Source organism: Bolinopsis microptera, chromosome 11, assembly GCF_026151205.1.
Source record: "Bolinopsis microptera isolate Bmic1 chromosome 11, MBARI_Bmic_1.0, whole genome shotgun sequence".
In the NCBI taxonomy this organism is placed as follows: Eukaryota; Metazoa; Ctenophora; class Tentaculata; order Lobata; family Bolinopsidae; genus Bolinopsis; species Bolinopsis microptera.
This window is the reverse complement of record NC_087082.1, coordinates 6,196,052-6,222,958: the sequence shown is the minus strand read 5'-3', so window position 1 is coordinate 6,222,958 and position 26,907 is coordinate 6,196,052. Positions and strand designations below refer to the sequence as shown.

The 26,907-nt window shown below is 37.8% G+C and overlaps 3 protein-coding genes across 3 annotated transcripts; all 3 read right to left on the bottom strand.

Moving 5' to 3' along the window:
* Nucleotides 1–190: 190 nt before the first annotated feature.
* LOC134822630 (phosducin-like protein 3) lies at nucleotides 191–18,962 on the bottom strand. The gene is made up of 8 exons (XM_063833766.1): nucleotides 18,959–18,962; nucleotides 5,928–6,013; nucleotides 5,592–5,664; nucleotides 5,383–5,464; nucleotides 3,268–3,411; nucleotides 2,189–2,303; nucleotides 1,939–2,032; nucleotides 191–414 (listed from the first exon to the last, which is right to left on the bottom strand). The coding sequence occupies exons 2-8, from the start codon at nucleotides 5,994–5,996 to the stop codon at nucleotides 278–280; spliced, it is 714 nt and encodes a 237-aa protein (XP_063689836.1). The 5' UTR covers nucleotides 5,997–6,013; nucleotides 18,959–18,962; the 3' UTR covers nucleotides 191–277.
* LOC134822632 (protein BUD31 homolog) lies at nucleotides 6,176–7,618 on the bottom strand. The gene is made up of 3 exons (XM_063833768.1): nucleotides 7,485–7,618; nucleotides 6,815–7,009; nucleotides 6,176–6,708 (listed from the first exon to the last, which is right to left on the bottom strand). Exons 1-3 carry the CDS (start codon nucleotides 7,608–7,610, stop codon nucleotides 6,595–6,597), a joined length of 435 nt encoding a protein of 144 aa, XP_063689838.1. The 5' UTR covers nucleotides 7,611–7,618; the 3' UTR covers nucleotides 6,176–6,594.
* On the bottom strand, nucleotides 7,791–11,838 carry LOC134822629 (zinc finger CCCH domain-containing protein 15 homolog). The gene is made up of 4 exons (XM_063833764.1): nucleotides 11,616–11,838; nucleotides 9,684–10,289; nucleotides 9,389–9,558; nucleotides 7,791–8,638 (listed from the first exon to the last, which is right to left on the bottom strand). The coding sequence occupies exons 1-4, from the start codon at nucleotides 11,827–11,829 to the stop codon at nucleotides 8,489–8,491; spliced, it is 1,140 nt and encodes a 379-aa protein (XP_063689834.1). The 5' UTR covers nucleotides 11,830–11,838; the 3' UTR covers nucleotides 7,791–8,488.
* Nucleotides 18,963–26,907: the final 7,945 nt, after the last annotated feature.

Here is a 26,907-nt window from a genome sequence, read left to right as displayed (position 1 = left end):
AGTAGTGGACTTATATGATGAGGTGACTTTCACTCAGAACTGAGTTACAGTACTATTCCATATACCAGCTAGTATCAATAAAGAGTAGCGACAAATATTTCGGGAGAAGGAAAATATCAGTACAATACTCGTATTACCATGGTAACAGCGAGCCTGCCCTCGTACACGTGTCAAATACAACAAAATATAATCATCTCGTAAAAAGTAAACCAGAATACATGATAATATACAAAACCAACAAATACACACTTTTTAACCACACTTCTCCTAGAAACTTCTAGTCGCTCTCCGAGTCATAGTAGTTTGCTTGTCGAATTGCTGACGTCATGGCATCGGGAATATGGCGCTTCTCTTTGGGGTCCCGCTCCATAGTGGAGGTGACTGCCTTAACTTTATGCAGCTTCCATTCCAGCTCTGAGGGAGAGGGGGGTTATGGAGGGAATGTGGAAGTGATAGCAGCTTGGAAAGAGTGTGTTATTGACCAAAATGGTCTAAATTTCGTGTGCAGACATATTGGTAAGATAAATTGTTTCTCGAATTCAGCGCATAAAAGTTACCAAAAATAACCAGGTTTTTCTGCATAACTACTAGAAGTTAAAAATGCCCCTAAGTTTTAAATCACTTCCCATTTCTTAAAATCTGTGAGGTAAATCGATAGACCACCAAATATTCGAGATTAGTAGTAGTACAGAAGAATTAGTCAAAAAAGTTGGAATTTATAATCGTATCTGAACATGATTTAGAATTGTATTCTGATTGATCAGTGCTTGAAACAAGACACATTAGTTAAACCCCCATACAATTTACAGGTTAAGGCGAGGAAGTGTCCATCAATACAATACTGTTCAGAGATAGTCTAAAAGAACGTGAATTCCAAAATAGTATCATACGAGCATAATTATACAAGGGAGCGTTAGCAACTGTCAGCATTAAGCCCCCCCCCCCCCCCCCCCCCCCCCGGCCCCCGGCCCCCATTACGTCAGCATATTTTGCCCGAACCATCACCCCTCCCCGGACCGGGGGTCTAGATTCAGGGGGGCCGGGGGGGGGGGGTGCACGGGTATTGCATGAGGAAACATAAGCTCTGTTTGATTTGGACGGAAAATTGGAAGAATTTGTTGAAGGACCCGGGGGGTTATTGTTGAACAAATTGATTCAAATTTCAGCCAAAATTCAGGTATTTTTCCGTCGTCACCTAATGTACTACCTCAACAGTACAATTCATCCCTCCTATCTCTATTTGTTATCTATCAATAATGACTTGTAACCTACCATCAACAGTACAATTCATCCCTCATATCTCTATTTGTTATCTATCAATAATGACTTGTAACCTACAGCTACCATCAACAGTACAATTCATCCCTCCTATCTCCATTTGTTATCTATCAATAATGACTTGTAACCTACCATCAACAGTACAATTCATCCCTCCTATCTCCATTTGTTATCTATCAATAATGACTTGTAACCTACCATCAACAGTACAATTCATCCCTCCTATCTCTATTTGTTATCTATCAATAATGACTTGTAACCTACCATAAACAGTACAGTTCATCCCTCCTATCTCCATTTTTTATCAATCAATAATGACTTGTAACCTACCATCAACAGTACAATTCATCCCTCCTATCTCTATTTGTTATCTATCAATAATGACTTTTAACCTACCATCAACAGTACAGTTCATCCCTCCTATCTCTATTTGTTATCTATCAATAATGACTTGTAACCTACCATCAACAGTACAATTCATCCCTCCTATCTCTATTTGTTATCTATCAATAATGACTTGTAACCTATCATCAACAGTAAAATTCATCCCTCCTATCTCTATTTGTTATCTATCAATAATGACTTGTAACCTATCATCAACAGTAAAATTCATCCCTCCTATCTCTATTTGTTATCTATCAATAATGACTGGTAACCTACCATCAACAGTACAATTCATCCCTCCGAAAGTGACGGCCCCAACCATCTGTGTCTTCATATCTCCGTCTTTGTAGATGAAAAACGTAGGCAGATTCTGGGGGAAATGTTCTGGTTAATTGAACCGACAATGTATGAAATGGAGAGCAATCAGTTAGAAGAAATTTGTATTTCAAGTAAATATCATTAACGAAGGGAAGAGTGTCTATACAATTGAAATAGCTTACCATAAATGTGAGAAAATAGAACTGACCTTATCAGGGAAGTTAGGAATACAGGTAGTACTGATACTCTTGATAAACTTGGTGGCGGGGAACTTGCGGGCAAGTGTTGTCAGATGTTGGTTCAGCAACGCACAGAGGGGGATCCTTATGGTTACTCATGGTTAGTGGTTACTAATGGTTACTAATGAGGAAGTTAACATTTTAGTTGTTTTGTTGATCTGGAAAATGTCTAAAAATGAGAGTCACTCTTTATACAGGGTGGGCCAAAAGTCAGTGTGCAAACGTTGGGTCTTATACCTCCGCTGAGTTTTATATTTGAGAGCTGTTGCTTTACAGATGGCATACTGTACTTACTGGTTCGAGGATTCCGTCGTCAAAATTTGAAAATTCGAATATTTTAGACCACGCCCATTCAATATTAAAACACCTATATTGTTTTCTCTGAAAATCCTGAACGCCTAATTTTTTTAGAGACGGTAGATTATCAAATGTTGCATATGATCTGAAAAAATGAGGCAAAACGGATTAGAAATGACGAAGTTAACAAGCATTTTGTGTATCTCGTTAACAAATTGACTGGGTGATTATGTGACACCGTGACACGACACCTTAATTGGGCACCCTTAACAATTCCCATAATGTTTAACGGGGTAGTTAACGGGGTCACCTTATCACGTGATTAGGTAAACCAATCACCTGATCACACGTAATGAACAAGCTTGTTATGCTTCATATCTCGGTCATCTGAGAAGCTAGAACTCTCATTCTTTCAGGGCAAACGTAATTCGAATGGCCAAACACAATTCAATAACATTTAGCTTGATCCGATTATCCAAACTATCAAAAAAATGTGAAAATGAACCTCCATTTGAAAAAAATGAACGCGAATATTTTTCGAGTTGACAAATTCCTCGAACCAGTGGTGGTACTAAGTCATACCAGAAGGAAGTATTTCAATTGGGCACTCAGTGACTGAGCTATTAAGGCCAACGTTTGCACACTGACTTTTGGCCCACCCTGTAGTAATTAGCGGTTCGTTTTTTATTTTCGTCAAATATTTACAATTAAGATACAAAACAGGTACGAAAATAGTAAGAGAATTCCTTACCCTTGTTTGTAAAGATGAAGAACAACGTTCACACCGTCCCCTGCCTTGTTCACCTCTTGAATGTACTGAGGGGCCGTTATCTCCATTACTGTTCCGTATTTTGCAAGTGACGCTGTTGCTCTCATCTCCGCAATTCGCTTTGCTCTGAGGAGTTTACCCAAACATTAGTGAGATCGAAATCGGCATATTTTCATATAGCAAAACATTCAATCAGCGAACACTCTCTCATCTTATATAAAATATCAGGAGCAGCGAAAATCTCTACTTGATTTCAGCGAACACTCTCTCGTCTTACTTAAATATAACACAATATCAGAGAGCAGCAGTAGAAATTACTACCTGATTTCAGCGAACACTCTCTCATCTTACTTAAATATAACACAATATCAGAGAGCAGCAGTAGAAATTGCTACCTGATTTCAGCGAACACTCTCTCATCTTACTTAAATATAACACAATATCAGAGAGCAGCAGTAGAAATTGCTACCTGATTTCAGCGAACACTCTCTCATCTTACTTAAATATAACACAATATCAGAGAGCAGCAGTAGAAATTGCTACCTGATTTCAGCGAACACTCTCTCATCTTACTTAAATATAACACAATATCAGAGAGCAGCAGTAGAAATTGCTACCTGATTTCAGCGAACACTCTCTCGTCTTACTTAAATATAACACAATATCAGAGAGCAGCAGTAGAAATTGCTACCTGATTTCAGCGAACACTCTCTCGTCTTACTTAAATATAACACAATATCAGAGAGCAGCAGTAGAAATTGCTACCTGATTTCAGCGAACACTCTCTCGTCTTACTTAAATATAACACAATATCAGAGAGCAGCAGTAGAAATTACTACCTGATTTCAGCGAACACTCTCTCATCTTACTTAAATATAACACAATATCAGAGAGCAGCAGTAGAAATTACTACCTGATTTCAGCGAACACTCTCTCATCTTACTTAAATATAACACAATATCAGAGAGCAGCAGTAGAAATTACTACCTGATTTCAGCGAACACTCTCTCATCTTACTTAAATATAACACAATATCAGAGAGCAGCAGTAGAAATTGCTACCTGATTTCAGCGAACACTCTCTCATCTTACTTAAATATAACACAATATCAGAGAGCAGCAGTAGAAATTACTACCTGATTTCAGCGAACACTCTCTCATCTTACTTAAATATAACACAATATCAGAGAGCAGCAGTAGAAATTGCTACCTGATTTCAGCGAACACTCTCTCGTCTTACTTAAATATAACACAATATCAGAGAGCAGCAGTAGAAATTGCTACCTGATTTCAGCGAACACTCTCTCGTCTTACTTAAATATAACACAATATCAGAGAGCAGCAGTAGAAATTGCTACCTGATTTCAGCGAACACTCTCTCGTCTTACTTAAATATAACACAATATCAGAGAGCAGCAGTAGAAATTACTACCTGATTTCAGCGAACACTCTCTCGTCTTACTTAAATATAACACAATATCAGAGAGCAGCAGTAGAAATTACTACCTGATTTCAGCGAACACTCTCTCGTCTTACTTAAATATAACACAATATCAGAGAGCAGCAGTAGAAATTGCTACCTGATTTCAGCGAACACTCTCTCGTCTTACTTAAATATAACACAATATCAGAGAGCAGCAGTAGAAATTGCTACCTGATTTCAGCGAACACTCTCTCGTCTTACTTAAATATAACACAATATCAGAGAGCAGCAGTAGAAATTGCTACCTGATTTCAGCGAACACTCTCTCGTCTTACTTAAATATAACACAATATCAGAGAGCAGCAGTAGAAATTGCTACCTGATTTCAGCGAACACTCTCTCGTCTTACTTAAATATAACACAATATCAGAGAGCAGCAGTAGAAATTGCTACCTGATTTCAGCGAACACTCTCTCGTCTTACTTAAATATAACACAATATCAGAGAGCAGCAGTAGAAATTGCTACCTGATTTCAGCGAACACTCTCTCATCTTACTTAAATATAACACAATATCAGAGAGCAGCAGTAGAAATTGCTACCTGATTTCAGCGAACACTCTCTCGTCTTACTTAAATATAACACAATATCAGAGAGCAGCAGTAGAAATTACTACCTGATTTCAGCGAACACTCTCTCGTCTTCTTCATCCTCCAATTCGTCCAGCTCGTCCAAGTCCATCTCCTCCATCAATTTACCTGAAAATTTGGTAATTTAGTTAGTTTAGCGAAATTTGTTCGAAAATTGTTCGACCAAAGAATTCAGAATTCTTTTATTTCTTACGCCTATCAAAAAGAAAATCAGATCTAAAAACCCGGAACTCACCTCCCATTTGTTTCCGTACTGCATCTTCCACCATCGATTGTATTTGCTCTTCAGTAACTTCCAATTCCTTTTCCTGAAGAGCGAGTATAGTATAGAACTTTAAAAGCTACAGCTGAGTTGAAAAGAGCAACACCTTTAAAAATAGGGGTCGTTCACATATTACGTAATCACTGAGGGGGGAGGGCGGTGGTTTTCAAATAATTACTCCTAGTGTAATTTTATCACAATAGCTATGTGTAAAACTGATAACGGAGGGGGGGGGGGGATTCGCCAAAAAGTGATTACGTAGTGTGTGTGAACACAAAATGTCACATTTCGCCCTAGTCCCGATTTTACCTTTTCTGGGATGATTCCCTTCTTTCGTAGAACGTCGTTCCATTCCGTATCTTCGTTGGGGTTCTGCATAGCAAATCCTATAAACTGACAAATTTCGGTCAATATTCAATATGTTTAAAGGTTGTCGTAATGCTACAGTACAAAAATCGAGTGTTTAAAGGTCAGAACGAATAAAGAGATAAAACACTTCGTCAGGTAGTTACAACACACGGAATAAAAGAAGATGTAAAGCAATGAAAGACATCACAACTATGTGGTAAAATATAGCAACAGAAATTCATTATTAGAATTAACTTTGCAGTTTGTTGCTCAACGGGGAAAACTTCAACGCATTATACAACACCGTAAAATACATTTGTGGAACTGGTCAACGATTTGATGTTAAAAGTTGTCAACAGGTTCAGGAAACACGAAACTATACCATGTGTACTATACATAAACCCTTGTAATCGATAATTACAAATAAAATAAAAACTCACGAGAGGTGGCCGCGCGCACGTACTTAAAGACGCGCATTAAACATGATATTCGATTGAACTTGAATTGAAGAAATGTTCTTGCGCCTTACTACAAATAAAATATAAAATGTGTCCGCCCGGACGTGATCTGTTGTCCGAGCCGTAAGACTAGTTTTAGAAAGCTGATCTGACAAGATATTGACAAGTGTTTATCCAGAGCACCCTCTGCAACCACAATGTACACACTCCACAATCTTTATCTGGTCTAATTTTGACCGAGGAACTCTACATATACAGTTAGTACCGAAGTTGGTGTCTCTGACCTGAAATAAGTCAAATTAGCAAATCTGTCAAATAAATGGAATAGCAAGCAACACGGAGCGCATAGTAACAAAGTATTCACTGAGACAATTCTAAATTACACATTACCTGGATACAACGCAAGCAACATAACCTCTCATAACCATCCTTTTTCCATTTGGCGATCAGATTAGCATCAGCTATCTTTTCCTTGATACAATAGTCATACAGTTCCTTGCTGATAGCTTTCCTCTTGTAGTACAAATCATACAAGTACCGTGACTTTTGGTGGTGAATCTTAAAGATCGGCCACAGAGCTTCAACCTGAATAACATTTTAGATAAATTTGTGAAATCATTGCTATCAACTTAATCAGGTTACAATTTGATAAATTGTCACATTTTCTAGCTGTTGTGAAGAGTGAAAAGCCTTGTAAAGCTGGAATGAAGCATGAGTAACCATGAGTAACCATGAGTAACCATGAGTAACCATGAGTAACCATTAGTAACCACTAACCATGAGTAACCATGAGTAAACATGAGTAACCAGTAACCATGAGTAACCATGAGTAACCATGAGTAACCATTAATAACCATGAGTAACCATGAGTAACCATTAGTAACCATGAGTAACCATGAGTAACCATTAGTAACCACTAACCATGATTAACCATGAGTAACCATGAGTAACCATTACTAACCATTAGTAAGGGGAGTAACCAGTAATAACCATGAGTAACTATTAGTAACCATGAGTAACCCTGAGTAACCATTAGTAACCATTAGTAACCATTACGTACCTTTCTCTTTCCCTCGTGTGGCTCAGTTTCGTGTTCCCTCATTTTAGCGTCTAGTTCCTCAATAGTGGGCTCTATAAGCTCCCAGCCTTCTGGGGGCGGCTTCCTGCTTCTCCTTACTTTGGGCATTGTAAACCTACACAATATAAGGCCGGTATGTTATATTATATAGAAACACAGTTACAGGGATCTTACATTTTATATGAAAGATAGAGTAGATGGGAAGTTAATATTTTATAATTTAGCTGGGAGAATCGTGGTGAACAGAAATTAAGAACGAAATCATTATTAGAGAGTGAAACACCAGACCAAATGAATTTATCTGGCAAACGTTAAAAACCTAAAAATGCTAAGAAATTTCCAAATCTCTACTGAAGTAATACACCCCAATTTTCATTTACCTTACAAAACGTAACACCTGTACTAAGCGAATAAATTAAATAAAAATGGATCTCAATTAGCTAATTAGACTACAAGTCTATATTTTAAAGAACTGTACTGTGTATAGTAACCAAATCTTGTTAATACGAGTAGTTGCTGCGCAGCAAAAGCTTAAATGTGCTTTAAAAAGAACAGCTCAAGTTCAAGAATGCACTTGTGACACGCAGCAAGAGCCCTAATTAACAAAATATGGTAAGACTACAGAAACAGTTAATTGATTATTTACCAAAATTTTGGACGACAGGTTATTGATAATTTGATAATGTTTTATCAATATGATTACCACAAAATGATCCAATTGTATCATCATTACTTTAAGAAGACAACATATTGCCACAATATATTAAGATAAATGCACCATTCCCACCATTTTATTCTCTAAAACAAAATGCATGATGTCTAAATATCAGAACTCTTATACTATCATAGGAGTAAAAGATGTTAAATGATAGAGAAACTACTTTAGAGACAGAGCGCAAACTTTTCAACTAACATATCCCCTGAGTTAGATGTGACAGGAGCAATCAATTTGGAAAATTTCTAAGAAATTTTAAGCTGAGCTAAGCTCAGTCGTCTGAATCAGAATCAGAGTCATCAATATCTAAATCTTCTAATCCCTCTTCAACGAATAGATCTTCGTTTATCTGCATGTTATTATTGTCTTGGTGGTTCTGTAGTGAGGGACCAGGTTTTCCTTCTTCTTCTTCTTCGTCATCCTGATAAATATGTTTTTAAATAAACTAATTATTAGTATTAGAAGTTATTTTACAAGTATTTGTTCTACTGCATACAAATTTAAAGATGGGCCTGTACTGTGAGATTGCCTCTACAGTCTACACGATCTACATTATTAAATCCTCTGCAATACCTCCCCCTCCATAAGATTACACGACAGATTAACACTAAGTACTACACATCACTACCTAAGAAGTAAGAAGTAAGTACTACAGATCACTAACTAAGAACTAAGTAAGTTACACATCATTAACTAAGAACTAACCTCCACATCACTAACTTAGAACTAACCTCCACATCACTAATTAAGAACTAAGTACTACACATCACTAAATATTAACTAAGAACTAAAGGCATCATGTAGCCTCCAGGCTCGACAAACCCCGACAAACCCCGACATATCCCGACAAACCCCGACAAACGGGGTTTGTCGAGGGGTTTTGCCTCGGGCCCACCGGCTACATGAGGCCTTCTTGTATAGTGTTTTTCCACGTAAAGATTGATGACTCCGTCTCGGCTTTTTGTTGGGAGACTCAAAAAAAAAAAAAAAAAAAAAAAAAAAAGCCTCCAGGCTCGACAAACCGGAAACCCCGACAAACCCCGACAAACCCTGACAAATCCCGACAAACCCCGACGTGTCAAGATATGTCGTATCATGTCGGGCCCACCGGCTACATGATGCCTAACTAAGTACTACACATCACTAACTAAGAACTAAGTACCACACTAACCTCCATATCACCCAGGTCTATGACAGTCTCCTGCACATCATGAACCACCACATCCTCCTCCTCCTCCTCCACCTCCCTCTCAATCACATCCTCTGCTTCGTCGTCATCAGCATCAGCTAACTCTGGTTTGTAAGCAAACATTTCACGACCACTGAAACCAAGCAGACGTCCTAGGAGAGAGGTTAATGTTAATATAATTTACACAAAAAAGAGAATATTTAGTAGTTTCAACATTTATGTTATTCTGGATATTTCAGAGCACCGATCAAGAACATGCTTAGTAAAATGTTCAAACCTTGTTTGAAATCTCCCTTCTTCTTCTTTGTAGTGGCGATAAGCTTGTCTTTTTTCTCTTTGATCTTCTTAGCTTTCCAAGCAGTAAACGTTTCCAAAGTAACCTTCGTAGTATTAGGGCCAAGTTTCTTCCGCTCAATATCAATAAGTTCTTCAAGGGTTAATTCGTTCTTCGTATCTTCTTTAACCATGTCCTTCTTCAGTATAAAGCCCGGTGGTAAAGCATGTCGGTACAAACACTTTCCTCCGTTAGGACACTCCCAAAACCACCCATAAACACTCTTCTCCACAGCTTTGAGGAAATGCTTACAGATCTGGGAACTGGTCTGACGGTTGTTTTTAGCGCCATGTTTCTCTGCAATAACTTCTTCCAACTTGCTCTGGTCCCACTGGTCCATGCCGCCCTCCTTTTCCTCCTCTTTGCCATCTCTCTTGTCTGCGTACAGACTCCTCTTTTCACTTTTGCCAGCCAGGGAGAGATCGTGAGAGAACTTACATTTTGAACCTTTCTGACAGGTTCCTTGTACAAAGAAAGCACACAGAACTGACTTTGGGTCTCCGCCAGCACTGACTGTTTGTAGTGGTCTAAACAACAGGTTCAGTTCATCTGAGGAGTTATGTATTATGAAGAAGTTACGTTTTATTAAGTTATTATTAAGGGGGCCGGGGGGGGGGGGGGGTCTTCATCAAAATTCTCTTTAAATCGACTTTATATTTGTTTCTGATAGAGGGGAGTGATATCTTTCAGCTGCTTTTGGTCCCATGGAAAAATATTGTTCCTAGCCGAAATTATTGCTGGTCAAAGGTCAGCGCTTATGTGTAATTGTATTGCGCGAGCGATTTTCAATCGCGCGTTCTGAAAATCGAGTCTAAAAATCTATCTTCTCCTACATTTTTTGAGCAATCACCCTCAAACTTTCAGGATATGTTCTTAGGATCAGTAAGAAGAGAACTCTAGAGCCAGAATTTTGAGATAGGCCTTTAAAGATTTTTAATTCGATTTTGAAATTCTTGGACCTTAATTTTTAGAGCTTCTTACTGATCCTAAGAACATATCCTGAAAGTTTGAGGGTGATTGCTCAAAAAATGTAGGAGAAGATAGATTTTTAGACTCGATTTTCAGAACGCGCGATTGAAAATCGCTCGCGCAATACAATTACACATAAGCGCTGACCTTTGACCAGCGATAATTTCGGCTAGGAACAATATTTTTCCATGGGACCAAAAGCAGCTGATAGATATCACTCCCCTCTATCAGAAACAACTATAAAGTCGATTTCGAGATAATTTTGATGAAGACCCCCCCCCCCCCCCCCCGGCCCCCTTAAGGAGTTAGGTATTAATTTCAAGCATTAAATTTAAAATTGAAATCTAATTTATTTATTAAAATTTTCAGAATTTCAACACCCCATATTACATGCATATAATACTACAAAAAATATCTTAATTAACTATTGCTTTATTGATAAAATTTTAAATGAACATAAATAAAAAGGAGCACATTTGTTTTCAATGGTAAGCTATCTCTTACTATATTAGAGGAATGCTGGTCAATGAAGAATGGTGAAATGTAATGATTTAATCCCTTTGATGCAGTTGGATTTGATAGTTGTGGTAGTATTATGATTGTAAGTCAGGGTGTTTAGAAGTTCAGTACTAGCCTACTCGCTAGCCTGTGTACTGGCAATAGAGGTGGACAATGGAGAGGATGGTATTATCTACTCAGGGTTTTAGAGGGTCATTTCTAAGTTTGCTAAATGAGTTCAACTACTGCCCGTTGCGTTGGAAAGGTTAACAGAAGCCAGAAGGTTCAACTAATTTAAAATTAGTAGCAAAAAAAACAGTAAGGATTGAGAAATTTAAAGAAAAAGTAGAACATCAATAATGATAATTATCTAATTACAATGTGATGAAACTTTGACACTAGGCATACCTTTTTGGGCCTTCTTTTGGTCTTGGAGCTTTCTTTTTTCTTCCAACTGCTTATTTTTGTCCTTCTGATTACCCATGACCTGACTTTTAATTTGTTGAATTTGTTGTTGCTGCTTCTTTCCCTTTTTGTTTTTCATTCCAAAAGTCTTGTCATCAGCGACTTTTTCCTTCTTTTTCTGGTCATTTTTACCGGCGGCTTGCTTTTTTGGCGGCATGGCTACTCTAAAAAAGAAGGAGGAGGGATTATTTATTAGAATTATTGTGTACTTTAAATGAGATGACAATAATAATATTATGTTTGATAATTACATTACTTCTCAATGAGTACATGAGTACATGCTGAAATGTATCAGTAATTCACTAATGGATAGAATTGGCATAAAATTGATATTTTTGTTTAACTGAGTTAAGGAACAACTGCACTGCTCCTGGCAAAATACTTTCTTCCTGCAGGACCTTGTGTTATCATACAGAGTTAGATCTGGCAAATGGAAATTCAACCGTATACTGAAAGGAGAGTACTTGGAGCTGTAGACAAAACCACCAGAATGTACTTCATCCTGCAACATGAAGGGAGCCGATACAACTTCAGTTATCTATTGCTGTTTTATTTATTAGAGTTGAACTTGGGTTTGCAAACATCTGTTATGTTTCACATCTCGGTCATCTGAGAAGCTAGAACTCTCTTTTTTTTTCAGAGCAATGTAATTTAAACAGCCAAAAATAAATTCAATACATATTGGCTAGATCCAATCATTTAATCAATCAAATAAATGCAAAAATGAACTTTCATTAAAAAAAATGAACATCAAATATTTTTTGATTTAACATATTCCTCGAATGAGTGGTAATAGTAAGTCGCACCAAAAAAGAATTATTGGGCACTAGGAGCCATTGCTGTTCTTAGCAAAGGATTAGGATTTGTTCCAACCCCTAAGGTCAACATCCAAGAAGCAAGTCTCAACATGTGCCTTAATATCAACAATATTCTCAAATTCCAGCACCAACAGCATCAACACGCATAATTCATCATTAGAGGATCTATCCCAGCTTGATTCTACCCAGCCCCAACAGTGCCCACTCCCATCTAAGCACTCTATGAAATACTACGAGAGACAAATCCCAACGGAGGATCAGCCAGTCAATAAGATCGTAGACCTGACGGCCTCTGAGCTTGACCAACAGCTTTTAGCCAAAAATAAAGATACCCGTAAGAAGAATAAAAAATCTCTTAATAATCTGTGCAAAGAGGAGGCTAAAGGTATGAAATGGCTAGATTAGATTACAGAAACTGTAGCTGTTATTGAAGCCCTATATAATAGGGGGGTCAAAAGTATTTTTGAGAATTTTTGAATCTGAGAATTTTAACATTTTCGCCGGGAATACTCAAAAATATCTCAAAAATTATTTTTGAATCTGAAAAATTTAGCATGGATTTCTCATTTTCTCAAAAATTGTCCACTCAAAAATTATTTTCGAATGAGAATGACAATGAGAATTTGGCCATTTTCGTTGAGACTCTCAAACATACTCATGAACCCCCCCCCCCCCCCCCCCCCTATATAATGCCACGAGTTCTTGTTGTAGAGACTAGAGATTGGTCTGAAGAATTTTATCCTAAGCACATGGTCACCAACATCTTCAACAAAGTATTCAATTCAGAACGTCCAGCCCTGCAAGTCAGAAAAGCCTGTCACCCAGAATGAACACCCGACCTCTTGGCTCTTACCTTCCTATCATAAGAGTAATCTCCACTTTTGAAGGTGATGAAGCTCAAGTAAATTCTAATTCTAATTCTAATTCTAATTTAGTAGATATTACTAAAATGTATGAGCCCCATCTCTCACACACTAGATCCTTCATTAAAAGCAATGCTGCCTCACAAAATCTACCAGCTTCTCCCGTTGGCACTCTATAAACAGTGTTTGAGTTTTGACTGATTTTAACATGCTTGCAGCAGATTGAAGCATCTCTAAATTAATTACTATTTATATTGTATTACTGTGTAAGTTTGATTCTAATTCAAACACCACAATTTAAAATATTGGTAGGAATGTATTGTGCTCTGCCAATTGCAACACTTAAACAAATTTGATTCTGCCACTTGCATCACTTCATTTAATTGAATGTATACATTGTTTGAATGACGTTTACACCAATAAACGCCACATACGCCTATATATATACAGGGTGGCCCATAAGTGACTACCCACACGCAACCTCTTTATAACTCACGTAATTCGTCTCCAAATTGCACCAAAATTTCAGAGATTATAGATATGGGTCAAACTTAGATTTCCTGAAAGTTTCGTAAGCCACGCCCAATTACAGTGGGCGTGGCGTGACACTCCCTCTTTTTCACTATTGTCTTCATAAAATGAGAACGCTTTAAGCTAAGAACTCAAAATTTTTTGCACACATTTGGCTTGATAATTGAAAACTTTTCCAAAAGTTTCAAGTTCATTGGTTAAAATATGGCTGAGTTATGACCATTTTAAAATCCATCGGATATGTGATCCGAGCACTCAGTCAGTGATATTTGCACTCAATTAGTGATCTCGTCACCCAATCTGATCAAGAGTAAGGCGTTAGCGTGTATTAACGCTGGTTCATTAAGCTTTGATTGGATACCGATGATGACTTTGCTAGAAAGGAAAACACAAATTTTTAGGATAAATCAAAGTATGGATCCACATTCTGCTTCGACAGGAATGTGTTGGCGAAATCTATCCTCGATTGGAAATCACGGTCCAAAAGTTTGTGTTTCTTTGTGATTCGGTAGGCCCGGTTAGAAAGGTCTTGCTTTAGGATTCGCTGAAGGGTTGTTCTGCTGATGTCTAAGGCAGGAGCTCGTTTCCGGGTGCCAATCTTAGGTGTGTCCATTACGTCACCAACAACCATCGTGATGTTTTCGACAGTCCTCGAAGTTCGTCTTCTGCCGACTCTTCGCCGATCGTGTGCAGAAAACGTAAACTTGATCTTGTGATGAATGTCAAAGCAGCTTTTCCGGCAAGGGGGTGGTCGGTTGAATTTCATCTGAAATTGTCGTTTAATCTGAGGGTAGAACACCCCATTTTCTTTCTTCAGGTAGACGAACAATCGTTGTTCTGCAGTAAAGGGAGGATAGTGAACCATTTTCGATGATTCAATGGATGGTTCATTCCTTTTTATTGATTGTAAGGAACCTGTGACTAGCAGGGCTAACAAGCCCTGAAATGGTGACACCACCATAAATTCGTGTGATAGCGTTTTAGGTGCTGTCAGCTGTATAGGCCGGCCCACATGCAACCAATCAAGCGGTGCATGTGAGCCAAACAGGCCATTAACCAAGTGACGAGATCACTGACTGAGTGCTCGGATCACGTATCCGATGAGTTTTGAAATGGTCATAACTTAGCCATATTTTAACCAATGAACTTGAAACTTTTGGAAAAGTTTTCAATTATCAAGCCAAATGTGTGCAAAAAATTTTGAGTTCTTAGCTTAAAGCGTTCTCATTTTATGAAGACAATAGTGAAAAAGAGGGAGTGTCACACCACGCCCACTGTAATTGGGTGTGGCTTACGAAACTTTCAGGAAATCTAAGTTTGACCCATATCTATAATCTCTGAAATTTTGGTGCAATTTGGAGACGAATTACGTGAGTTATAAAGAGGTTGCGTGTGGGTAGTCACTTATGGGCCACCCTGTACTACTGGAAAGTATGTCAAAAAAGACTTGTGTCAGCCTAGCTTGGCCTTGGTCAAAGTCAAACAACTAGCTTTGTTTTATTGACTTTTGTTTTATTTAAGGTGGCCAACATTTTTTTTTTTTTTTTTAAGAGAGGCTTGGGCCAAGATAGCCCACGAGAGGATAGCATTGAGATGCTCTGCCTACCTCTGGGGTGTGGCAACCTTGGGGAAGGTTGCCGGTGAAATCAGAGTGATTGGTGGAGGATGGTGTAAGATGATATATGAGTCAAAATGATACGCTTAAATGCCAGCTGGGTTTGGAAAAGTAAAACGAGACGAGACAGCATATGAGATAATACTTTAAGTCACCCCGGTCTGATCCAGCTCTTCCGGCACAATTAAGCGTTTGGTGCGGTTTGCGAAATTGACAATTGTGGTGATGTGTTGGTTGTCAAATATGTCATTGACAGAGAGGTAGTAGTCCTGGAAATAACATATGGTGGCCAACATGGTCCAACTAAAAGGTGCATCAGCAGATCATGTTATGATATTGATTGAAATAAATTTTCGTGCACATACAGAATGAATGGTTAATAATTTAATATATATGTAGACCAAGCTCTGTGCACGGGATGCTTCCTGGAAGAATCCAGTTCTTTTAGCGGGGCACCCTACCTAAAGCCAAATTGAGATATAATAATCATATTCCTAGGGAAATAATCAGAAATCGAATACCAATCAAATAATATGATATATAGGAGTAGTAACCATATTTACTATGCAAAATGCCCCAACCTCATAGTGTAAATTTATATAAAATTCAAATTCCTCATAGTGTAAATTTATATAAAATTCAAATTCCATACCACCACTAAACCCCAACATAACAGTCAACACAACATCCCAAGCAAAATTAAATAACTTCTTATATACTATCATACTACAAATTAATTAAACATTTGAAATCTGTTAACCAGAGAATAAATTTCTAAACCTAATGCAAGTGAAATAATTTAGATGCAATAATATGTAAATGTTGTCCCTTGATATAATGATATCGGGCACCCTAACATTCAGAGTCAATGTTAAACTCGTAAAGTCTGCACCAGAAGATTGTGCAATTTCAGTTATAAATAATACGTCGCCTAAAACCTTAGAAGTTCGTGAAAATAATTTCACCACCTGCCTAAGACAGTGCGCCCAGCGCCCACTGGGAATTGAAAGGTCAGCTCCTTTGGTCTTCCACTTCTCCACGTTTAGGTAAATTATTTTAAACAGAATTGTATAAATCTTATGAAATAATTGAACGTGACCGTTTTAAAACAATGGTAATTGTTTAACTATAAAAAACTTGACATTTCCAAACACAATTTTGTCTTCTAAGGTACGACTATATGGAACAGCTTGGTTGATAAAATATTCGATAAATGCACTCCTAATGAAAACAATGTCATAGTCCCTGGCTCTAGTAAATTTTCCGACCTTTCCTCCACCATCTCAATTATAAAGAGCCGTATCAAAAAGCTTTTACTTGAAACCCAGCAATTGGCAACACCTGGGCGAGAAATTGAGTGGCTCCCCCTAAATAGCTGGGGCATTGAACCAGCTTAGTCAATCAGCATCCCATCCCTTGCATACAATTAATTACAAAAGCGCTAATTGTACCTGTTTCAAAAGCATCCTGTCTGGAAGTTCCATGACTGCCGTGTGAATCTTTGGATTTATTTTTGGATCTATTTTTATATAGATATGATTTTTATATATCTATATATATATTCCTCGCATTATTTCCATGTCCGCCTGAACAAACCTGGCACCATCAAATCTTACCTCAAGAAAACCCAGAACTCATCAAGCCTAGTCGGAATTCTAAACTAGTTGACCAGCTACGTACAGTTTCCTGGACAACTGGAACCTTTTTATATTTGGGCCATGCACTAGCCAATAGCACATACATATGGTCCTGCAGTGGGGTCTCCTTGTCCTTGGATCTGTGTTTTGATCCATCTTTTTATAAAATTTTCCATTTGTGCCCCACATCTCTGAAGCCATGGAGCCGCTAGAACATGAGATAAGACAAAAGCTCCTGCCAAAGATGCTGGGCAGGGATATCTCAGACTTAGAAAGAGACGTGTTAAGTCTACCAATAAGATTGGGAGGATTGGGCAATGGTAAACCCCACGAAGGCTTGAGCCGCGCCGCATAAGAACAGATTCGTGAAGGGGCTGGAGTACGCTTGTTTATAGATTAATGAAACGTTGCATTGTAAATATTTAGAATTGACGATATATCATGATCTAATAGTAAATTTTATTACAAAGCTGGCTTTGGATTTAGGTAAGATTGAAGATTATAATTTATTTTAAAAACCATGGATAGTTTTAAATTTATTTCTATTGGTCGTATAATTATAAACAAGTTAATCCTGTTTTCATGAATGCGCGGCTTTGGCGGCCAGTTATTAACTTATATTTTAAATTGAATTTTTAAATAGAAATGTGAATATATTAAAATTTAAAACTTTCAAAACGGAGGCTTATAAATATTATTATATTATGATTGTAAAATAAAGGATAAAATTTTAAATTTGTTTCACTAAAATTTGTTTCACTTCTCACCTGTAAGCTAGGGGGCTACGTGATAATGACCCACAACAACATCAGAGACACAATGGAAAATCTCCTTCGTGAGGTATGTCATGATGTAAAAGTTGAACCCCAGCTACAGAAGGTAAATTAGGGTGACAGCCTCAACCCCAAGACTATAACAGGTGACCAAGCTCGGCTTGATGTATCTGCTAGACTCCATTTGATAAGACCTTTCTTGACATAAGGGTTTCACACCCCAATTGCTTATCAAACAGGACAACAACTCTTCAAGAAGTATACGAAGAGAAAGAGGAGAAGAAGGACGAGTACTTGGAGAGAGTGTTGAATGTGGAGAAGGCTACCTTCACCCCGGCTGTATTCCTCACATCTGGAGGAATGTCTAAAGAGTGTAAGCAGTTCGTCAACAGAGTAGCAGACCTCATTGCAAGAAAAAGGAAGGAGAGGCCAGGTACTGCGATGTAGTAAGACACGTGAGAACTATGATAAGATTTGCAATGTTGAGAACAACCCTTATAGCTCTACGAGGGTACCGAGGAAAGAAGGTGGACACCAAACGTGAGATTCAGCTATCAGAAGTTTCATACAACCTCATCCCTGCCCCTATAATGGAGTAGATCATGTGTTTTGTTAAAATGTTTTTTGAAAAAATTATTGGTAGCAATGAATTGTGCTCTGCTAATTGCAACACTTAAAATTTGATTGTGCTCTGCCAATTGCATCACTTGATTTAATTGAATGTATGTATACTGTTTGACACACTTTTCTGATATTTGTATCACTTAGACTCACCTATTAAATGTTAATCGACACCACTGGTCCTAGTTAGATTTAGCCATGGCACGACTACTCAAACGTAACAGTTTAATATGTGTGACATACTATTATTTTCTTATAATTATATCATATGAGTTGATTGCACTGCTAATAAGTAAAATACTTTGTTTTACTAAATACTTTGTTTCACTTAGACACCCTCGAAAATGAATAAACCACTAAAATAATTAATTGGGCAGCTTATTTATATATTTCCATTTGATGCAATTTTGGGAGATTTTTCAATCGCACAAATTATTTTTATTTTAGGCTGATATGTTGACCATTGTTAATGATCTGGCCCGCCGCGCGTTACTTCGTAGCTCTTGCCATCGAGAAGAAAGCGGCGCGCGCTACTTCGAAGAAATTTAGACGAGTAACATCCGTCAAGCTGATATGCTACTGACGATAGCTCAAAACTGAAAACATGTTTAGCAAATGCCTCATCACGATATAATTCAGCTATTTTAAAGATTTACACTCATCATTTGTTCAATTGGCATCAATTTATCCTCATGTCCCATTTTTACTGGGCGGCGCTCAGCCTGTCATTTTACCTGAGGACCCAAGCTGTTTATATGTTCATAAACATAGCCTGGCGTAATTGAACCCTCTGATCTAATACGCGCAAATAGGCGCGTTTTTGCGATTTTACAATCAAATAATCAGATTTTACAATATAACTGAGCGCGCGGCTTTTGTAGCGCATACATCACTTCTTTCTTAATGGTATTTGGCGTGCACGTGATCTTTTGCGCGGCTGTAATTGGTTTTGACCGATCACGTGAATGCGAGTCACGTGCGCTCTAACATCCAATGAGCATTCGCACTTTTTTCCAAGGCGATGGAAGTCGTAATTCACTCAGCTCGAATAAAGATTCGGCGGAATGACTGGCTTAGCGCCGCCCAGTAAACTGTCATTCCGCCGAATCTTAAAATTTGGCGGAAACCATTTTAGGCATGATAATCAACAATGATATCGTTTATACTTAACTGTCTGAATTAATTTAATTGACGATGTCAATTCATGGCAGCTCGGCGCGGCACAGTAGCGCATTTCGCCGATCTAGCCAGATGTCGCTGTGAGCAGTGAGAAGCCTTATTGAGTGCGCGGCGCGGCACAGTAACGCATCGCGCTACAAGAATTAATTGACATTAATAAACTTTCAATTGTTTTAATGTTTTAGTATACAATTTTTTTGGTTTACTTTCATTTTTAGCTTTATTAGAATTAACAAAAATTGCATAACACTCAAAACAAAAGAATACAAAGCAACCTTTTTTCTGCAACGCAAAAATGATAGTTCGCGCGGCGAGTCGCCGTATATAATACAAGCTTCTCTGATCTTACTAAACTATTTTAAAAAGGCGTACGGTATATAATTTCCGCCGAAAACGCATAAAATTTGATAGGTATCAAACATGTTTATAACTTACCTGGGTACCCCATGCTATTATGTTCACAAACTAACGAATAAATATTTGGCGGAATGCAATGACAGGCTAGGCTGAGCGCCGCCCAATATGTTTTTAACCTGCTTGATTACTCACTAATTGGACGTTTTACTTACGACCAATACACAATATTGAACGGCGCGTTGAAATCACTTTTGAGGTACCTCAACCATTAACAAAAATATTTTACGCTATTGTGCCTTTCACGCAAAAATTTGCCAAAAATTTGAAATCAGACGAGCCATTGAGAAGGAAGGAAAAGATTCTGTTAAAGACAAAGACAAAGACAAAGACAAGGACAAAGACAAAGACAAAGACAAAGACAAAGACAAAGACAAAGACAAAGACAAAGACAAAGAAAAAGTCAAAGACAAAGACAAAGACAAAGACAAAGACAAAGACAAAGACAAAGACAAAGACAAAGACAAAGACAAAGACAAAGACAAAGACAAAGACAAAGACAAAGACAAAGACAAAGACAAAGACAAAGAAAAAGACAAAGACAAAGATATAAACAAAGACAAAGACAAAGACAAAGATATAAACAAAGACAAAGACAAAGACAAAAACCAAGACAAAGACAAAGACAAAGACAACGACAACGACAAAGACAAAGACAAAGACAAAGACAAAGACAAAGATCCTGTTCTTGATAAAGACTTCGTCTTTGATAAATTCTCTGAGATAACAGCTGATGAACTCAAAGACCTGGTATCGAAGATGTCTAACAAGTTCTGCTGCTTGGATCCGATCCCAGCATTTCTCTTAAAAAACTGTGTCGCTGAACTGACACCTATTTTACTCCACGTCTTGAACTCATCCTTAAAGACTGGAATCTTTCCCTCAGATATGAAGAAAGCAGTCATCAAGCCGACTTTGAAGAAGGAAAATGCTGATGTTGATATTCTCAGTAACTATCGACCAGTCTCTAACCTCTCTGCCTTCTCCAAGATCCTAGAGAGAACTGTACTTAACCAGCTCAACGTCCATCTCACGACACATAGCCTCTACTCGGACGTCCAATCTGGATACCGCCCTAACCACAGCTGTGAAACATTACTTGTAAGAATGTGTGATGATCTTAACAAAGAAATTGAAGCTGGGAATGTTGTTATTGTTGTACTTCTCGACTTAAGTGCAGCGTTTGATACCATTGACCACACAGTCTTATTGGAAAAGCTTATGAAAGACTATGGAATTACTGGAAGTGCACTGCAATGGATAAAGTCCTACCTTGAGAAGAGACACTTCTGTGTGAAGATTGACGATACTCTTTCTACTTTCTTGGAGCTTTTGTTTGGAGTTCCCCAGGGATCACTCTTGGGGCCTATTCTTTTCATCCTCTATATCAAAGCTCTCCAAGAAATTGCTGCCAAATATGGTCTTGATATACAGCTATATGCAGATGATTCCCACCTGTACATCTCGTTTCAACCAAACCGTGTGGTACAGTTCACTGATGTCCAAGACAGGACAAACAAATGTCTTGCAGAGATCAAAACATGGATGGTGAACAATTACATGAAACTGAATGAAACAAAGACAGAACTACTGGTGTTAGGAAAGAGCCATGTTCTAAAAAAGTGTGAACTCAGTGTCAGACTACAATTCGGAAGCACTGAAATTCTACCTACGGAGTGCAAAGGAGACAGCTGGAAGAGTCTAGGTGTCAAATTTGATGAAACTTTAAACATGGAAAGACAAATAAATAATGTGAAAAGGAAATGTAGCTGGACAATGATGAACTTAAGAACTATTGGTCGTTACCTGGATGAAGGCATTAAATTGATGTTGGTGAAACAACTGGTTATATCTAAATTAGATTACTGTAATTCTCTGTACATGAATCTACCCAAGACCAGATTAAACAAACTTAGATCCACCCTTAATGGGGCAGTTCGTTTCATCTATAACATAGAAGACAGAACCACGGACTTGGTTCCCTTCTATAAGAAGGCCCACATACTCCCTATAGACCAACGAATCTTCTTTAAGGTTTGTCTTTTAACCCACAAATCAGTTCACGGTACTGCACCTGATTACCTAAAAGCATTACTAGATGTGGCTGTAGTGGATACAGAACTTTCAAACACCATGACCAGGTCGAAAAGATCTGGTGACCATCTCATGTTAAAGGTACCAAAGAATAAAAGGTCAAAAGTTGATGACAGACGTTTCTCAAGCCATGCACCGATTGCATGGAACTCTCTTCCAATGATGTTGAGATGTATTACTGATACCAACTGCTTCAAGCGAATGTTAAAGAACCATTTATATAATCAGTTTTGATGTTTTTTCTTCCCATTTGTCTTCACTTTGCAAGACACATTGGCTTTTATTTTTTACTGCACTCCATTTTATGTCTTGATCTCTACCTTTCTAGGATCTGTCTCTCTTTTTTGTTGATCATGTCACTGTATTATCATTTATAATGCCTACACGTATTGTATGGTTTCTGCTTCTTCTTAGTTTAGTGTGGTGTTTACAATAAAAGATGTTTTAATTTTGTCTTAAGCCTTTTTGAGTTATACTTTTGTTCATTTTACACATTTGCCCACATTACTCACAGTCAGCCGCTCTGACATGGTTAACCTCTTCCTTGTGTTGTTGGTTAATCATATGAGCGGGATATAAATACCTCATTTCATTTCATTTCATTTCATTTCAATCGTTGCTCTGCGAAGCAAAGCATGTTGTAGCGCGATGCACTACTGGGTCGCGCGCGCATCAAATAATGCTTCTCGGTAGATCGGCGAGATGCACCACTGTGCCTCACCGAGCTGCAACCCAGGAAACCCTACCGGCTGGGGTATATCTCCAAAAGTAAAATAGATAGAACCTTCCGGTTTTCAACAAAATTTCCGTCTCGTAAATTTAAAGTTAGCTCCCCAGGAGCCAAATTTGAGACAACGTAGATTCTGAATTAAACCGAAAAGTTTGATTTTGGGCTAAATAAAAGATCACAGCTTTTAAACTTTGCAAAGAAATGTCGTTGTCATGACTACTAGGCTCAATGCAGCGTGCGAAAGGTAAACTTGACGTGACGCGCGACGCCAAACGTGCTGTTGAGAATCTATAACCTCTAGCAAGCCCAGCAGCCGGTAAGGTTTTCTGGGAAAGGATTGACATCGTGAATCAACAAAGCATGGAGCAACGATCGACGCGGACGATGGGAAGCAAAAATGCGAAGCAAGAATGCTAGTTTGCGTGGTGCGTCGAAGTCCTCCAATTCAAGTGATTTCAAATTTGTTCATGTTTCTCTGACCATGATGCGAGAGCCCTCGCGCTTGCAGTAGCGCGCGTCCGCTCAATTGTAGGTTTATAACATATAACCTACCAGGACGCGCGCCGAGTTAGACTCGTCAACGGTCCTAATAACATTTTTGGATATATTTGAAATAAATATTTTACGATCAGCATTATCCGTTAATTTCTGGACAAAAATTTCATCCAATACACAATAGCTATTTAATATGTGCTCAGAAAATTTCATATTAGAGAATTTTACAGGATTTTGAAAATGCAACTTTTCGTTTTGTTAGCTTTCTGCTGTGTGCTTCCTCCGACCGAAATCCAGGGTTGGGAAAAATTAAACGTTTTTTGCGTTTTTTTTAAAGAACTGCGGCGTTTTTTGCGTTTTTTAAGACGAATTTGCGGTTTTTTTAAAATGCCAAAAATCAACAAATTTCACGCAACCAGCGGTAGTTAAACATTTTAAATTTCAACTACATTTACAATCATCGTCAAAGATTAATTGAACTGCATGGATTAGTAAATATTTGTCATAACATCCAAGTGAACATTCTCAATTCTAGAAGACTAATTCTATAAATAGTAAATACACAGTACTATACAGTGTATACGTTTAGTCTAGCTGTTTCATATTTGGCGGGATATCATTATATCAGGTTACCATTGACCATGACACGTGCGCGCCAAACTACTATACCGAGAACCGAGGCAGAAACTCAATTTTTATTTGTAACTGTTTCACTTTATTTTAGTTTTACATATTATATATTACACAGTACAATTATAAATATTACTCAATCAAGTGCTCACTCAATAGTATAGTGCTCACTCAATAGTATAGTGACAACTGACAATTCTGGATGATGATTAATCACTCTACACTCGACTGTCCCGTGACTTTTTCAACTTGTTCTCTAGCTGTTCTTTACTGGTTCTGAACGACTTTTCGAAACCCTAACCCTCTAATCTGATCCCAACCCTAACTCTAATATAACCCTTCTAAGTACCAACATTTCAAGTTCATACGCCTACGGCAATGTATCAACGTTATCACGATTTTAAAACGTGTTAATAATCATTTACTTAAGTTGGTTATTAATGCTTCTCTTTTAGAAGGTATGATATAATGGCTTTACGGAACTACACACACTTCCCCTCGAAAGATGCAACAAAACAAGTTTATATCCTCGCTATTTGTGTTATATGTAAAATAACTTGAGAAGCATGTGTTATGTGTTAGCGATCAACCAACCATCTGCCAATTAACCAGGATAAAACAGCCATGCATGATGCACCACCTCCCCGCTATTATCCAGGCAGCTGTAAGTGTAACTTTACGACTACAAATAACGATAACTCTTGATTTCCACAGTCCGGTTATCATACTAAACAGTGAGGAAACGAAGCCTAAAGGAAATCCCAAATGTGCTAGAGTCTGTGCTGGAACTACAGGTAATTGTTTTACATTATTTTTATTCCGAGCTGATGTAGCTAACATTGGCATTATAACTACAAGTACAAAAGCCACATTCCACTGTCCACAGCTTTACGATCAGTCGAGTCTTGGCATGGTTATCTACAATTTATCAAGAATAATCTTGAACATCGTCTCTTCAAATGATAAGATCATTTTCTTAATAACATAATAGTTGTAATACTGGCTATTATAATAATAATACTGCATAACATCTGACATCCGCAAAGTTGTACGTGCGTCTAATGCGCGCGTTCTTTCTGTCAAGGTGTATAAAAAACTTTACCCTTTTATTATAAATTAAATTGAGCGTCATACATTTCAGCTCAACTTCAAATGTAACCGAAAAAACGGTTCCACCTGATCATCCTCAATAAATAAAAACAAGTTACTGTTCTAATATTGTGTGCATGATAATTGAAATGGCATCATTCTTAAGAGCAGCTGGATGTGTAATAATAATTTCGATACCAAAATGGTTATAAACTTCTCAGTAAACAACTTCTGAACCTTCAAGGCGCAAAAGATCAATTGTATAGGAATATTCACCTTAAAACGTTCAAACTTGTCCTCAAAGGAAATTTGATGATACTATTTACTATAGTAAACTCAGAAGAAAAGTCTTATCCTAATTTTAGTTCAGTGCTTATGTAGTTTTTGGAGGTCAAAAGTGGCACCCGTTTCCACAAAATGTTTCATTTAAAATCGAAGTTTAGATGACAGTATCACGAGTATTTTACATCACGAGCGAGTAGATGACAGCGATGAGTGGCAGAAGGACTGCAGTATTGGTAGTAGCACTGTTACACTCGTCAGTGTCACACTCAACACAAGTGTCAGTAGTAGCATTAGTAGCACAGGGTCCACATCCATTGTCAGGGAACGAGTAGTCGGCATCAGCTGCTGTACCTGGCCTGGATAAATACGAAGATCGTAAGTTATTTAGAGCAAAAAAAGCGCATTTTTCGGCAAATACAGGGTGTCCCTAAAAAGACTACCCAATAAGAAACCCTCCTTATTTTCTCAGTTTTAACTAATTGGTTTTGATCTTATAGTATGACTATTTCTGTCAAGGTGTATAAAAAACTTTACCCTTTTATTATAAATTAAATTGAGCGTCATACATTTCAGTTCAACTTCAAATGTAACCGAAAAAACGGTTCCACCTGATCATCCTCAATAAATAAAAACAAGTTACTGTTCTAATATTGTGTGCATGATAATTGAAATGGCATCATTCTTAAGAGCAGCTGGATGTGTAATAATAATTTCGATACCAAAATGGTTATAAACTTCTCAGTAAACAACTTCTGAACCTTCAAGGCGCAAAAGATCAATTGTATAGGAATATTCACCTTAAAACGTTCAAACTTGTCCTCAAAGGAAATTTGATGATACTATTTACTATAGTAAACTCAGAAGAAAAGTCTTATCCTAATTTTAGTTCAGTGCTTATGTAGTTTTTGGAGGTCAAAAGTGGCACCCGTTTCCACAAAATGTTTCATTTAAAATCGAAGTTTAGATGACAGTATCACGAGTATTTTACATCACGAGCGAGTAGATGACAGCGATGAGTGGCAGAAGGACTGCAGTATTGGTAGTAGCACTGTTACACTCGTCAGTGTCACACTCAACACAAGTGTCAGTAGTAGCATTAGTAGCACAGGGTCCACATCCATTGTCAGGGAACGAGTAGTCGGCATCAGCTGCTGTACCTGGCCTGGATAAATACGAAGATCGTAAGTTATTTAGAGCAAAAAAAGCGCATTTTTCGGCAAATACAGGGTGTCCCTAAAAAGACTACCCAATAAGAAACCCTCCTTATTTTCTCAGTTTTAACTAATTGGTTTTGATCTTATAGTATGACTATTTCTGTCAAGGTGTATAAAAAACTTTACCCTTTTATTATAAATTAAATTGAGCGTCATACATTTCAGTTCAACTTCAAATGTAACCGAAAAAACGGTTCCACCTGATCATCCTCAATGAATAAAAACAAGTTACTGTTCTAATATTGTG

Excerpts from the sequence above, each read along its gene's own strand:
- LOC134822630 (XM_063833766.1), bottom strand. The coding sequence starts at position 5,996 with ATGCAGAACCCCAACGAAGATACGGAATGGAACGACGTTCTACGAAAG. Across the intron at positions 5,465-5,591 it reads AGTACGGAAACAAATGGGAG|GTAAATTGATGGAGGAGATG; the intron begins GTGAGTTCCGGG and ends CCAAATTTTCAG. Across the intron at positions 2,304-3,267 it reads CTTCATCTTTACAAACAAGG|GATCCCCCTCTGTGCGTTGC; the intron begins GTAAGGAATTCT and ends AGTAACCATAAG.
- LOC134822632 (XM_063833768.1), bottom strand. The coding sequence starts at position 7,610 with ATGCCCAAAGTAAGGAGAAGCAGGAAGCCGCCCCCAGAAGGCTGGGAG. Across the intron at positions 7,010-7,484 it reads CACACGAGGGAAAGAGAAAG|GTTGAAGCTCTGTGGCCGAT; the intron begins GTACGTAATGGT and ends AATGTTATTCAG. Across the intron at positions 6,709-6,814 it reads GTTGCTTGCGTTGTATCCAG|GTCAGAGACACCAACTTCGG; the intron begins GTAATGTGTAAT and ends GACTTATTTCAG.
- LOC134822629 (XM_063833764.1), bottom strand. The coding sequence starts at position 11,829 with ATGCCGCCAAAAAAGCAAGCCGCCGGTAAAAATGACCAGAAAAAGAAG. Across the intron at positions 10,290-11,615 it reads CCAAAAGAAGGCCCAAAAAG|ATGAACTGAACCTGTTGTTT; the intron begins GTATGCCTAGTG and ends ATAACTCCTCAG. Across the intron at positions 9,559-9,683 it reads GAAGGGAGATTTCAAACAAG|GACGTCTGCTTGGTTTCAGT; the intron begins GTTTGAACATTT and ends CCTCTCTCCTAG.